Raw genomic sequence first — 14,413 nt, forward strand, 5'->3', positions numbered from 1 at the left:
GTGCAGTCAGTGGATTCTGAAGCTGGGTTTCCTGACTCCCTGTTTCTTCTTCTGAAATTTATTCACTATCATTTTAGCAAAGAAAGGAGAAGAAGCTACCCAAACTCTCTACCAAGGTTGTCAGCTTTATGAGCCATTAGCTCTACTAAAAGCCTGTAAGGACTTTCTGTTCCAGCAGACTTGGTACACAGATGTTGTGTACAGGATCTTCTCTAATTAATATATAAAATTTTTGAAGCAGTATACATCAGTGCTTCATTTGCTCTGGCTGAGTAGTTGCAATGCTTGGACGTGTCTGAAGCTTACTGCAAAACTCCCATGCATTCATGAGGATCAGCCTCTGCCCTTGGGCATGCTTACCTTTTTGTTGTTTTTCCTCAAATCGTTAATTAACTGATCAAGTGGCACAAGGTGTGTGTGGTGCCTGGAGGCTTACAGGGCACATGAAGCTTTGCTGGGCTGGCAATCCCTGTGTATCTTGTATTGCATATAACGGGCAGTCATAGAGTCACAACATGGTTGGGCCTGGAAAAAGCTTCAGACATCACCCAGCTTCTCCATAATGCAGATAACATGCACTTGATTTCCAAAGAACCTCTTGTTCATACTGGCAGAGGCAAAACATCCTTTGTGCTGATATGAGCCCCACTGGCTGCAGGGAGATGCTCCAAAAGCTCAGTTTAGACTCAAAAATTGGCCCAGTGATACAAGTTTAGGAATGAGCCAGCAAGTTGGATTCACTTAGAATCAGTTTTATTGCCAGGTAAGAAATTCATAGTAATATAGTGAATACATATGTTTACAAATAAACATTCTTAAAAAACAAACAAACATTTTATTGTAGGAAGTATTATTGGTATCATAAACTCTGTAGTTAACAAGTATTAACACGTGTTTACTTACAGAACATACAGTTACTAAAATATTTCCACATAAAATATGCTCAAGTTACACGAAACCTGTGTGAATTAAGAGTGCAGCTGTAATGTGTATCTAAAGCATATGGATTAACAGCAACATTCCATAAAGGGTCAAATTAAGTCAGCCAGTTGTGAAGGCAATAAAGATTAAAGGAATAAAAGTAAGATAGTGGAGAGTCTGGGTTGTGTGCAAAGTATTTGTCTTGTGGGCTTTGTCTACTTCTGATAGTCTTAAAACATATGATCATAAAATTTAGCAGCACACTTATGGAGAGATACCAGTGCTCTCAGGATGCAAATCAATCTTGATATAGCTAAAAAAAATGGTATCTCCATTTAACCAGATTTCAAAATCTTAGCCCTTGCATCCTTGACTAAGCAGAAGCGCTGTCAGTTGAGTACAGTAAGAAATGCCACTTCCAATTCTTCTTACAACATAACAGTTCTCACTCCTCCCTGCATACTCTTCCAGACCTAATCTCCTGAAGAATTGACAGCTGGTGAGAATGCAACTGTAGTAGGACAGCTAGTTGGGATTTAGCCAAGTGACTTGTGTTGGGGGAAGGACAGGAATTACTGAAAGACTGAATGCATTGCCTGCCACCCCATCCCAACTCTGTCTCTTTGTGGATGTGCTGAAGCCTTTACAGGCCCAGGACTGTGAGTTTGCTACCAGTGCCCAGTTCAAGTGGTTTTAGTCACACAAACCAGGCATCCTGCTCATCAGAACCACAGTCAAGACCATGAGTCCAATTGTTTGTTTAGTTTAACCCCAGATCTCTGATGTTTGAGGCTGGACCAGCCTCTTCCACCACACAGCCCACCAAGAGGGAACACCACTAGAGAAAGCCAAACAATAGAGACAATATACCAGATAACATTTACTTGAACTACAGAGAACTGCCATGGCTAAAAGCAAATACAAAATGAGAGACTAGAGGGGAAAAGTTGGGAATTGGGAAAATGAAGGGGCTAACTAAATAGTCCTGACTGTGCAACCACTGCATGGAGATGTAGTCCAGTTTCCTTTCAGAACAAACAGAGGAGGCTGAGCAGGGCAGAACCCTTGTCATCCTTAGCAAAACATGAGGAAATAGCTTAAAGGAACAGAGGGGTCACTTTAAAGAACAAGACTGTCATTGAACAATAGTAATACAGTAAAGGCACCACCCACGCTTAATTTCAGTCTGAAGCAGTTGAAGATAGGCAAAACATTTAGGTGAAGAAAAAATCCTGACAGTCTGCAAAGTGAGAATAGTTACCATCTGCCTGAAAACAGGAGGACTGAGAGGGAATATTCTGATGCCCTTTTTCCCCCAGCAGCTTTCTGTGTCATGTGAAGTGTCTCTTCTTATTTTGGAGGTTCCCAAAAATTTCAAATCAAACGAAGTAAACTGAAATGAAATCTTCTGCTGTTATCATCCTGCTGAATTCTCTACCAGCCAGAAAGGTCCCATATGCTCTTAATCGTAACAGTCTTTATAAATTCCTTGTGAAAGTTTCTTTGTCCCTTAACTTATATATCTTTTTTGCGTTCTCTATAGGATGGTGTGAAAGTACAATAGTAGATGTTAGGGATCGTACCAAGATGGTTGATCTTGGTTTTTCACAGGTCTAGTGATTATTAATAGATTTTATACAAAATTCCTCTCTGAAATAATATATTACAGTATATTGTTCTCTCTCTCTTCCTCTGTCTCAAGGCAGGAACATAGTGTAAATGTTTAAGCAGACATAAAGTTTCTCTAGATTGTGCTACTTCTCATCATGGATTTTAGTTTCAAGTAAAAAAATTTAGTCACAAGGGTTTGTGTTCCATTGTGAAATACAAATGGAGTTTGTAATTCAACCTTCAGTGTGTATTGCTGAATGGTATTAACCCACTCTTCGGCCTACAGCTGGCTGGATACCAAACGTGTCCAGGTGAAGTTCCTTCCTTCTGTTTCCTCTTTTTTTGTTGTTTAATTTCTTTTTTTTTTTTTTTTTGCCTTTTGGTTGAGTGTTTGTGTTGTGGATACATTTGCGTGTGTTTTTTAAAGGATTTCATTAGAAAAAAAAAAAAGAGAAAGAAAACAAACTCAAACAGTTACTTCTGTCTTGCTGTTGGTTATGAAGTATGGCTGAGGGCCCAGGTAGTGCTGGCTGCGGGTGGTCAGCGGGTCACTTAGCGTCGGGTCTCCCATGCCGTGCTTGCCCTTGTTTGGGAACGCTTGCCGCCTCAGGGAGGGGTCGTTGGGATCCCAGGTCTTGTAGTGGGAGTTGTAGCCCAGGGGGTGTGTGTGAATCTTGCCCATCCTGGATTTGCCGTTCTGCCTGGTGAGCCCGCTGTCGATGGTGTAGGCCCTCTCCTCGTCCAGGCGCACCGGGTGCAGGGGCAGGCTCCCCTTGGCCGCCAGCTCGGCCAGGTGCCGGCGCTTGGTGTAGAAGTCATCGTTGACTTTGTCAGCTGTTCAGGGTCAAAAGGGGGAGGGGACAAAAATAATCAGTTGGACACAAGAAAAGTGGTTTACAGTAGGTCTTACACAGCTCCATCTGCAGACCAGAACGTTTACAGGTACATCAGTAAGAGAAATCCACACCACCTCCAGCCCTTATTTTTGCCTTGGAGTTTTGGATGCCATTGTGCCAGGCTTTCATACATGCAGACAAAACCCTGTTGCCCTTGAAGAAAGGACTGTCCCTGCCCCAAATCACTCAGGTTGTGCTGACATTTACATTTTGGGGAGAAGTCCTATGAATCTCATCACTGTTCGTGTCACATAGCACAGGAAATTCGGGAAGCCTACAGAAGTACACCGGCTTACCTGGGAATACTGCGGCATCTGGGGTCGCATTGCTGTGTGAGAGCACATCCTTTAAATGCAAAGTGACTCGTGGGTGTTTAACCCAGCCAGCTGTAAGGTCTCATGGTGTGTGATTAGTTGGACCCATTTCTGTTCAATAATGCCTCAGGGCAGTATAAGAATGGGATCTGTGCTCCTAAATGGTCAGAAGGTCACTAATGTTTTATGGAGCTGAAAATACTTTGGGTTGTTGAAGGTTAGGTATTTACCCTGTGATTTTACAGACCATGAAAATCCTAAATTCCAGGTTCTGACATAATTTTCTGGGGTCAGTGCCACTAAGAAATACAGCAACAGCCCTGCCAACAAATACTGCATTGCAGTTCTCAAATCAGGATTTTGCCCTCTGTGATTTCCTAGGCAAATGTCTTCCAGTGCACGCTTTTCCTCAAGTTTGTTATTGCTGGCATTTATTTGGCCTTGCTTGAAAGTATGAGCCATGATCAGGAAGCTAAAGGCATTCTGCAGCAATCCAGCAACTCATTTCAATTTTGAGACTGAGGTTTAAGGGAAGCTTAACTGAATTTCATTTTTTAAGATCTTTCCTTTTATGTAAAGAGTGTTTATTTTCCCCCTTCAAAAATTTAGATGTTCGTTTAAGATAGTGCCAAATACGTAGATCAACTGGCACTGTGTTAATCAGCAGTGGTGTGCTTGGAATATATTTTGTGTCAGCCTGGATTTGACTTCTGCTGTGCCCTAGCTGGATCCATCCCTTTTCCTTGAAGCCATGCCATGTAAGGCTTCTCTGCAGCAGTCTGGTGCATGTAGCTGTCTGTACAGCTCAGCTCCTTTTGCCTTCATGAGGTTTTTCATTCCCTGCACTGTTTTTTGTGTAGCTTCCTTCTTTTTCTCTCGCCCAAGTATTCCTAGGAGGCTTTTGTTGCACTTTGAATTTTCTCCCTGTCTCTAGTTCTGAACTGGATCTTCATGCAAGGCGGGGAAATTCCCAGGAGCATCATATTAATCTTCAAGATGAGGCTTCAGTTGTGCATCCCCCTTGTCCTGGCCCCTCAACAGGGAGGAATATTACCAAAGGCAGCTGCTATTTATTATCTCGTGACATTTTTTGTATAAATGACTGTGCGACTGGACTCTGCTCTTAAAGCCTTAATTGTGTCATTAAAGAGGTGTTTCATCTCCAGTGGGCTGAAATTGCTCCTTTCTGTGCTGTCAAATTGGGCTTTGTGTGTTTTACCCAACTCCATCTGTTTCCATTTTCAGGCATTGAGTGAATGCTTTTCTATAGCATACAGGTGTCTTCTGCTTGAAACAAATCACAGAATGTAGATAATGGCCTGCTCTCATTCAGCCCAGGGCGTGCAGTTGCAATTGCTGATAGACCTGTCATGTGTTACAAAGAGAGTCTCTGAAGTTCTGCTTTGATTTTGGAGTGAGTTGTTTCATTTAGAGAGCTGTAATCTGAATAATCAAGAAGTTGTACCTATTTCTCCCTGAAAGAGCTGTTTCCAGTTCTACATGTGGCTTGTCCTTTTAATTTGTTAATCTTCTCTGAATGTCACAGGACCATTATGAATAAAAACAGGCTGGAAATGCATTTGCATTACTATTATCTCATTAATCTGTTATCAATAATTGAAAAAAATGGTTGCAGAAAAGGCACTGTGAATATTCACACAAGTCTCCATTTATATAAATTTTTACATCAAAGGCACTGCAGGCCAGCTGTTAGGGGAGCGATGTCATATGACTTAGACCTTGGCTATTTATGAAAAGTCACACTAGCTTATATAATTTAAATTCAGCACAGTTAATTAAGTCCAGCTTTTAATAGAGATCCATTTGTATGCTTGTTTCACATTTAAATTAGTTTAATTTGCATACAAAAATTAAAAATTTAGCTAATCTAACATAGGAATAGAGTAAATGTATAAATTTGTAGTTTTAATTTTGTATTAGTTTTGTTGCAGCAATTTGTCTTCTGTAGCCAAGATCTTTAATCAGCTGCAAGGTAAATAATGACTTCTCTCTCTAGAAATAGCAGTGGTGATGTAGCTATGTAAATAATGACCAAAAAATGCAGATATTTTTATTGCCTGGCTTTTTCTGCCATTTTCCCCTTTGAGGCCACAAGCAGCTCACACTACATCCTCAGCTTCTGTTAATTTTTTCTCACTTGCCCCTTTTCCCACTGCAATGGTCCTGGGTCTTTGAATTTTATCAGACATTAGATATGCCACTCAGATCTCCAATCACACTAAGGATGATGTCCTACAGAAGAGTAAATTGTATTTCTGTTGTATATAAAGGAGACCTTCACTGGTGAAAAGGGAGGAAGAAATCAGCCTCACAAGGACTGTGCCTCTGACATGCCTGAAGTTGATTTTGATCTTGTTTATGCCATGTTATAATGCCAGATTTTCAACTCTTTGTTTCTTATGGAAAACCATACAGAAAGTGAAACTATTTAATTCTGTAAATTTGGTTCCATTAAAGTTGCTTTAACTAACGTAGTCCATTGTCCTGTTCTAGGGACTTTTCAACTGTTCTCTGGAAACTGGGCTTGAAGGAAACAAACCAGGATGTGAACTGTAAATCCTCATCAGCAAAGTCAAGCAGAAAGCTGGCAAACAGCTGCCAAGTGGCTGATTTTGTGTTTTGTGTGGGAGAGCTGCTGTTTGTGTTTGTCCTGATCAAGTAACACTTTGCAGGCTTTGCCTGAGGACTCTTCCCTGTGCTGGCAGTGGAAGGCAGCCCTGTGCTGAATATTTTAACCTCCCTCAATCCTGTTTTCTTTCTGCTTTCACGTGCAGGTGGCCACACAGGCACTGGTACCAACAATGGGAGGGGAGGAGATGCCATTGTAACAAATATGAGCAAAATCAGCAGTGATAAACCTGAATTGTTTCAGTTGTTCGAGAGAGCTTTTGGCAACTCTTAGCGCTGTTGTTGTTCTTTCATGCAGGTTTCATAATAGCAGTGGGCTGGGCTCTGTGTGAGTGACCTGCTGCTACTGCAGTCTAGAAACAGGGGTTTTTTCCTTTTCATTTTCAAAGCAGAAAAGATTGAGAACAGTAATATTGAGCACAGTTTTGTAACAAATGTTTTACCAAGAAAAGTATATTAATAGTATCCTGAAGCCAAGTACTTTAAAAATCATCTGTGAATCTGAAGGAGTTTGTTTTTCTTCTTAAGCAAACCCTATAAATATTTTGTGGACTTTAAACATCCAAAGAGATATTTTGGAGTTAGAGGATGGATTTGTTATGTGACCTTAGGTACATGACTCAACTTCCCTCTCTCTCGGTTTCACCTGCTGTAAAATGAGCTGTTAGCACATTGGAGGAGGTACTTGTGTTAGGAAGTTGAATTGCTACTTGTAGAGTATTTGTGATTTTGGGTGAAAGGTGCTATAGAAGTGCCTTTTCCATTGCTTCTGTAACTTGATTGGTAAAAATATGATTTAAAGATATCACTGTTGTTTTTGAAAAAGGAGTAAAAATTACAATTGCAACATTGCCAAATAATAATAGAAGGGCTTTAATTCCAAGTGTTATTGAGTTCCTTCTTCTTGGTAGCTAATTATAAAAATGTTCTCAGTTTCAATATTTCTGTAAGCCTTTTACTTCTTTAAGGTACTGCACCCATTTAGTTACTGTTTTACTGTTCATCTGGAAAAAAATGTTGAAATATGAATTTTTTTCCAGCCTTAAGTGTGAGCCTGCCATGACATGGAAGTTTCACATCTTTCTTCATAATCCATAGTTATGTAACAAAATATGGAAACCAGTGAGTCTCTTACTACGTAAACAGCATGGATGAAAATGTGTTTTCTTGAATATCAGTGGCAAAAATCCTTGTGGCTGCCAAAGGGCCAGAATTCCTCAGCTCTGAAACTGTGTAATGTTCTGTTCCCCAGCTGAAGTAGTCATCAACATCACTGTGTAAGCACTTGTGGCATAGAGTCATGTGGCCATACCCTGTCATTGTGAATGCTTTCTTTTTCTTGTAAAAAGTTACACAGGGGTTCAACTCTTTTCCTTACTGACAATGCTCTTATCTCTGTGGGTCCATAGCATGGCTCTGAATACTCACACCACTTACAGCTGTGGGAGAAGGCAGAATCCTGAAAAACAGTGCTGTCCTACAGTTTTTGTGAAAACAGGCACCTAGGGGTGGAAGAAGCCTCTGAAGTCAGAGAAGGGAATCCACAAAGGAGCGAGCCCTCATAAAAGCTCTAAAGACACTAAAAAAACAAAATCAAAACCCCAAATCAAAACTTCCATGTGACCTTACAGTCACAGTCAAAGATATCAAATCATGTAGGGACACTGTTTCTCACTAGATGTTTGCAGAATTGTTTGTTTTCTGAACACATTTTAAGAACTAGTTTGTGAAATGCAGAGCTTTATTCTAGCCAAAAAGACTGTATTTCAAATGAAGGGCTAGAGATGAAGAAAGCAAGGCAGTGGAAAGTGCTGAGGACAGGACAGCCATGGAATTGCTACAGTGACACACCATATTACAGCTGAACCGAAGTCAGTGCCTGTTTGTGGGAGGCTTGTGAGGCTGTCCCTCTGTTATGTACAGCAGTTTGTAACAAGGCTTTGCTTCCACTGCCATGGGTTTGCTGAGACCCTGGTGTCATTACCTGAAGCTGTGGGAAACTTCTCTAAGTAATGAAAGTGAAAACTCAAGGAAGGACAGAAGGGTAATGAATCCTGACTCAGAGACAGCATGAGAATTTTGCCCAGGGAAATACTGGGCTGCTGCCTCTGGTGGTGCTGTTGATCCTCTCTGAGTGCGTGATTGCTTATTCATTTGCCTTTCCAAGCTAGCATCTAAGACAATATGTTCAAAGGCTTCCAGGACATAAACCAGCTCTGTGTGAGAGTTCTTGCAGGATTTCATCTGAAAATCAAAGTATCATTTGTACATTAGCACAAGTTTATTCTTGGGTGAGGGGAAAAAACTCACACAGACAGAGGTTGTATTAGCTGCCCCTAGGTATGAATTGGATCCAATAAATTCACAGAAAAATATATTCCATGCAGTAAAAAAAATAACTAATGACCTGTGTTTTGAATTAAGGGGCTCACCAACTATCATGGACCATAGAGGTATTTGCTCTGCATGATATGAAGTGGATGGGAAAACAGACTGCATGGGGAAATTTCAGCAGACAGGATTCTATTGGTAGAATAGGGAATGGGCAGGATGGTGTGAGAGATCTGTTTGTGGCCAGGAGGAGGGAGTGTGGTTATCTCATGGCTGGTCACTGTTCTCAGCTCAGGCACTGGGGTGGCTCTATACAAGTTGGGGCAATTTTAAACCATACTAAATTTCAAGAATGGACAAATGCCATTGAAAATCATTTTTGCAGCCCTCCTTCTCATTCTTGTATTGAATTTTGAAAATTTAGAATTCAGCCTGTAGCCTGCATTGATTTCTGTCCTAAATATTTGGTTTTCTTCTAATACCATTTTGCCTTTATTCAAGACATGCTGAAAATGAAGACTATTTTATATCTTTGGATTCTTTCCCATGGTTTTTATTTCCTACTACCTTGACAGAGGTAAAGAAAAACACATAATGCATAGAACCCCACATAAGTTTTGTAGAACCTACTTTTTGTGGCTCAGTGTTATTCCTCTCCTGGCCCCCTTTACCACTTCATCTATTTACTGATTTCTTACAGTGATCTGGAGAGAGACCAAGCACGAAAAGAAAAACCATATCAACCTTTTCTTCTCAGACATTGTTTCAAAAGAGCTTGTCCACCTCCAGACACAAGTCTACATTTTGTTTTCCCAGTGAAATAACATTATTTCAAGATATGAGACATGAAAAAAGATAAATATGTAGGCCCAAACATTTCTTCTCTTCTTTTGATTATTTTTATGACAGTTTATGAAAGGCTGAGGAGGCCAGAATATTTCTGGGTTTTGAGACACATTAGGAATGGTTTAGGACAGGAATATAATTAGACTGGGTAAGTGAAGCCTCCAGTGTCAGCAATGCTCTTTAACCCCCACAGCAAAGTCTGCTGCCTGGCTGGGATCAGTGAGACAGATTTGGATGGACTCCTCAGGCATCAGGCAGGGTGTGCTTCACCAGGAGCAGGGCTGCCATTCCCTGGAACACAAGAGTGGCCACATGGCTGGGAGCAGAAGTGCCCCTCTTCTGACAACGTGCCAAAAAGCACAGCACTGCAAAGTCTGGTTTTTTCTTTCTCTTTTTCCAAATGTTTATTTACTGTGTGAGTTTAGGCAGGTTTCTCCTTGGACATGTAAAACAGATTTTCCAGCTGGGCTTTGTATATTTGCCTGCATTGATTTGCATAGTATTAAATTGCAATATTTATGATTCAATTTTGCAAAGTGCTGCAGTGATATTGTGATTTGGTTTTGATCAAAGTACTCCAGACACACACACACATTCTGCCTAACCTAGAGACCACTGGCATGCAGATACTTGAATCTAAGCAGTAGAAGAAAAACAAGACTTTTCCTGACTAATCAGGATACAGACTCTGTTAACCTGGAAACAAATGGTGGCTGATTCACGTTAAAATAACATTAGAATTGTAAATGTTTTTAGCAAACATGAAATCTGTTGCATGCAGATAGACAAAGATCACACTGCTTGGTTGTACCCTCAAGTGATTTAACATTTGAAGTTCAAGCACCAACATGCTAAACTGCTGGTTCAGTATTGTACAATGAATGATAAATTTTAGAAGGAAGTAAGAGCACCAATTCTATTCTTGATCAAAGGGATGAAATTGTAAAAGAAGTCTAAGAGAATTATGTATTAAAATCTCTGACTTTTCTTTGAAAATGCAGCCAGTGGCATTCCTACAACTGTAAATCTGTTTTTTCATTATTTTTTCCTAAAGCCCTCTAAGCTTGTGGCTTCCATGGCATCTACAATGGCAAAAAAATATGAAATGTTCTACTGTGAAATATTTATTTCATTTTATCTCATTTAAACATATTTATCAATTTTTTTTACTGAAAACCTTATATATGGTATGAAAACTTGCCTTTTGAAATAGAAACTATCTAAGGAGTCATGCTGTCATGCTTAACTTCTGAATAAAGCATGACTGCAGCATAAACTGATTTAGGAAAGGAGGGTTTGGCTTGCTTTCTAAAAATGCTGTCCAAAGCCAAAGAGGTTAACACTTAGGAGATTTGCTTAAAAGGCTTCTTCCACTTCTTCCTCCAGTAATCTTGTTTGCTTTTTCACTGGGTGGTTTTTAATGCTTCTCAGGATAAATCTGATTGTGTCAGAAGTTTTGCAACGCTTCCATACACCAACAATGGCACAAAATTGTTTGTAACCTTTTTGGTTGGAGAGGACTTTCCATTTGTCTGAGGATGGCAGGAGCAGTGAGCAGAGCTGGGCACCCCAAGCCCTGCACCCAGGGCTCCCCCTGCTCCCGGGGGGCTGCACACAAAGGGCCACAGCAGAACACAGTTCATTCACCTTTTTCTGCACGGGGGCTTAGCATCTAAGAAAGCCTGCTTGCTTTTCCTTCAGGTGTCAATTTACCTTCTCTAACGCTGACCGAAAAAGCTCTGCTATTCCTGACCACATTTATTTGTAACAACTGCTCTTAGCATGAACAGAATTGAATTTTCTTTTCACACATCGCTGTTGGCATTCTTCTGTGTGCTCAGTTTTGTTTTCAATTTTAATACTTTTGATTGATATTTTTGTCTCTTTTTGTACACTGCTGCTTATAACTCTTAGACATATGTCTGAATCAGCTACAGATGAGCTGCAAATACCAGATGTGATGACATAGGAAGCTGCATGAGAACACAGAGAACCCAATTTGCAGTCTGAACATGTAATTAAGATGTGGTTTTAGTGCTGAAATATACTTGCATTTTTATGCCTTTCAACTGCCATCATACTAGATTTACACTATTATTTCTCAACATGAAGAAAGGCCTACAGGCTTTTTGAATTGTACTGGTTAAATGAAAAAAATAAGTCCCAGTGATGTAATAGCTATTTTTTGCCTAATTTATTTTTATTTTATCTGTTTCTTAACTGCTTTAATTTAAAAGGAATTTTAGTAATTTTTCTGTATTGAAGTTGATTTTTTTTTTCCAAAATAGTTCTGGCATAAGTAGCATAAGTAGTTTCTATTAGAAAGTTATCTTTTTCTACTCTTTTTTCAGGAGGAAAAAAAGAAAGGAATGAAGTAATTTCATAGCTATACTTATGCATAGAGAGTTCTGGATTTTTCTTCTTTTCCTGTCTCCCTCTTTTTAGACTCTATGGCATTTGTATTATTAAACTCTTGAGCATGGTTGCCAGAGGTTTCCAAACCAGAGATATGTGTCAAACTGAAAGGAACTCATGTTCCCTGGCAATTCCCAAACTTGCCCTGTCAGAAGAAAATGAGTTTATTCAGGTTTTCCTGCAGCTTGGGCCAAGTCCAAGGCAGAGCCCTCACATAAGGCAGCAGCATCAGTGGCTGACAGGCAGCCAGGACGAACTGGGGCTGCAGCTCCCTGCCATGAGCAGTTAACAGTGACACTGGTGACACAGAGGAGTGCACAGCTCCTCTCTCCCGTTTCCCCAGGAACTGCAATCACACCAATTGCTGGGCAAAATGAGCAGCAGCAGTGCTGAGCTGCAGCTCTGCCTCCTCCCCTGTGGCAGGGCCCTGGCTGCTCTCCCCAGCAGCACCTTCCATAGCCCAGAAAGCTTTGCAAACCTCCCCACTGCAGAAACTACCTGTTGTACTTCATCTTTTCCTTAGAATGGAAACAAATAGTATCTTTGTGGTGATTTTTTAATGCTGTAGTATCCTAACTGCTACATATCAGATTTCTTCTTAGCTTCTCTCTTCCCCTTATTCCTCTTCAAATAAGCTGTTAGAGAAAGGCTTTTGCAGAAATTAACTGTGCATTGCCAATCATGTTACTGCTCTTCCTCCATGCCTCCAGCTCTTTGTTCTTATAGTGTGAATGTGTAGGAATAAAGCAATGGTCTCTGTGACTTTTATCTGTGCAATTTCTTAAAAACACATTTACTGTCTTTAGAGCCCCCTTTGCAGAACCAAAATAGCAGACAGATAATTGCTGCTATTTATATGATATTGTTAATAAGGGATTCATTCCTATCAGTTGTCTCACTATCTTTTGTGTTCATGGGTAATCCTGAAGAACATTGCAATTTGTACATATACCCATGTACAAAGCTGAAAAGTCTTAAACCATGATATCAAACATTGAACACAGGTATGAAACTCTTCCTGCAAAAATACTGCCATACATTATCTACAAAGCTAATAGTCCAGAGGGGAAAATGGGTGGAGTATGTTAAAAGCAAGTAGTGCAATGTGTAGGCTCCATGGTGGGAGCTGTTAAAAGCCACACTTCTGATGCAATCTAGATTTGAGCTGGGATCCCACAGTGTTGCTATTTATTTGTAGGTATCCACAGTTGTTTTCATATCTTTAGGATCAATCTCTTTGCTTAAATAATTGATGAAAAAAATTGCATTGCAGGATGAAAAGTATGTTTATATTGCAAAATAAAACAGCTACAGAGAGGGATGTTTAGGAAGGGCTGCAAGTGAAAATGCTCACCATTGTTAGGCTTTGTCATCAAATGAGCTAAGCCTTGTTTTTATTGGCTCACTTTTATTGCCTGAGCATAAAATTTCACTCATGTCTTCACATCACTTAATGTGTAAAAATATTTCATGCAAAATTCATCAGCATTTCATAGAAATAGGTTGGAATAACCCATGTTTGATTTATATTTACTTATTTTCTTCCTGAGGTCACCACTGATCTCAATGGATGGAAATAAACCTGGTTACTGTAAACTCATTTCTTCTGAAGGCTCTACCTTCAAGGCTAAAACACAAGCAAAAAGACAGCAAACCCCTCATTCTCTAGCAGTTAGCTGGATTTCTGGTACTCTTATTTTAGATCTCCCCATTATGTCCCATAAAAATGAGATTTTTGTTTCATTTTGATTCATTATCACATAATAAGGATTTTTTAAATCAATTACTTTCCAGAGAGCTAATTTTCAGTGAAAGAGTGTGAGTTCTCTATGGTGCATAACTGATGGAATGTGGAGTGGTGTTTATAAGTTGAACTTGTATGAATAATTGGTGAAGATTTACTTTTCACTATTTTAATGTGCTGATAACAAAAAAAAGAGGCTGTTTCTCTGTGGTAAGAGCATAGGTGCAAAGAATATCAACATCAAGAACAAGAATTAGGATGCACAGATTTAAATTTGTTCTTTTGGCATGAAAAAGAGGTTAAAATTTAATAAATTCTTATGAATATTCTTCAGCCATTACCAAACCAGGGAGTGGACCAAGTTCAGAAAACTCAAATTCACTGTGTGTGAGTCCAACCCACAGAACTAAAAGTTTAAACCTAAACTGAATACACCTCAAGGTCAGATTTCCTTTCTTTCCCAAGTTCAGTGTGTTGCTAAAGTCCAAGAAAGGAGCCAACATAGATGGCAGTGTCTAAGAGAATCCTATTTTGGTGCTAAACCTGCTTCCTGTTAAAGAAGGACCATTTGCAGTTTCCTTCCACCTGCCATGATGTCTCTTCTGCCAAAACCAACAAATCCCCAAAATTCATAAATCTGTTTGCTAAAGGATGGAATGGGCAATGGCTGCTTGGAAGTCTGATTG

At 39.9% G+C, this 14,413-nt stretch overlaps 1 protein-coding gene across 2 annotated transcripts in view; it reads right to left on the reverse strand.

Annotated features, from left to right (window-relative positions):
• Nucleotides 1-736: 736 nt before the first annotated feature.
• The window catches only part of SHISA9 (shisa family member 9), a 178,506-nt gene continuing 164,829 nt past the window's right edge, over nt 737-14,413 (reverse strand). For both annotated transcript variants that reach the window (XM_066561023.1, XM_066561022.1), the window contains one exon: nt 737-3,366. In XM_066561023.1, coding sequence (XP_066417120.1) covers nt 2,999-3,366 — 368 coding nt within the window. In that variant the 3' untranslated portion in view covers nt 737-2,998. The remainder of the gene's footprint in view (nt 3,367-14,413) is intronic.

This window comes from Molothrus aeneus, chromosome 16 (genome assembly GCF_037042795.1).
Source record: "Molothrus aeneus isolate 106 chromosome 16, BPBGC_Maene_1.0, whole genome shotgun sequence".
NCBI classification, from domain to species: domain Eukaryota; kingdom Metazoa; phylum Chordata; class Aves; order Passeriformes; family Icteridae; genus Molothrus; species Molothrus aeneus.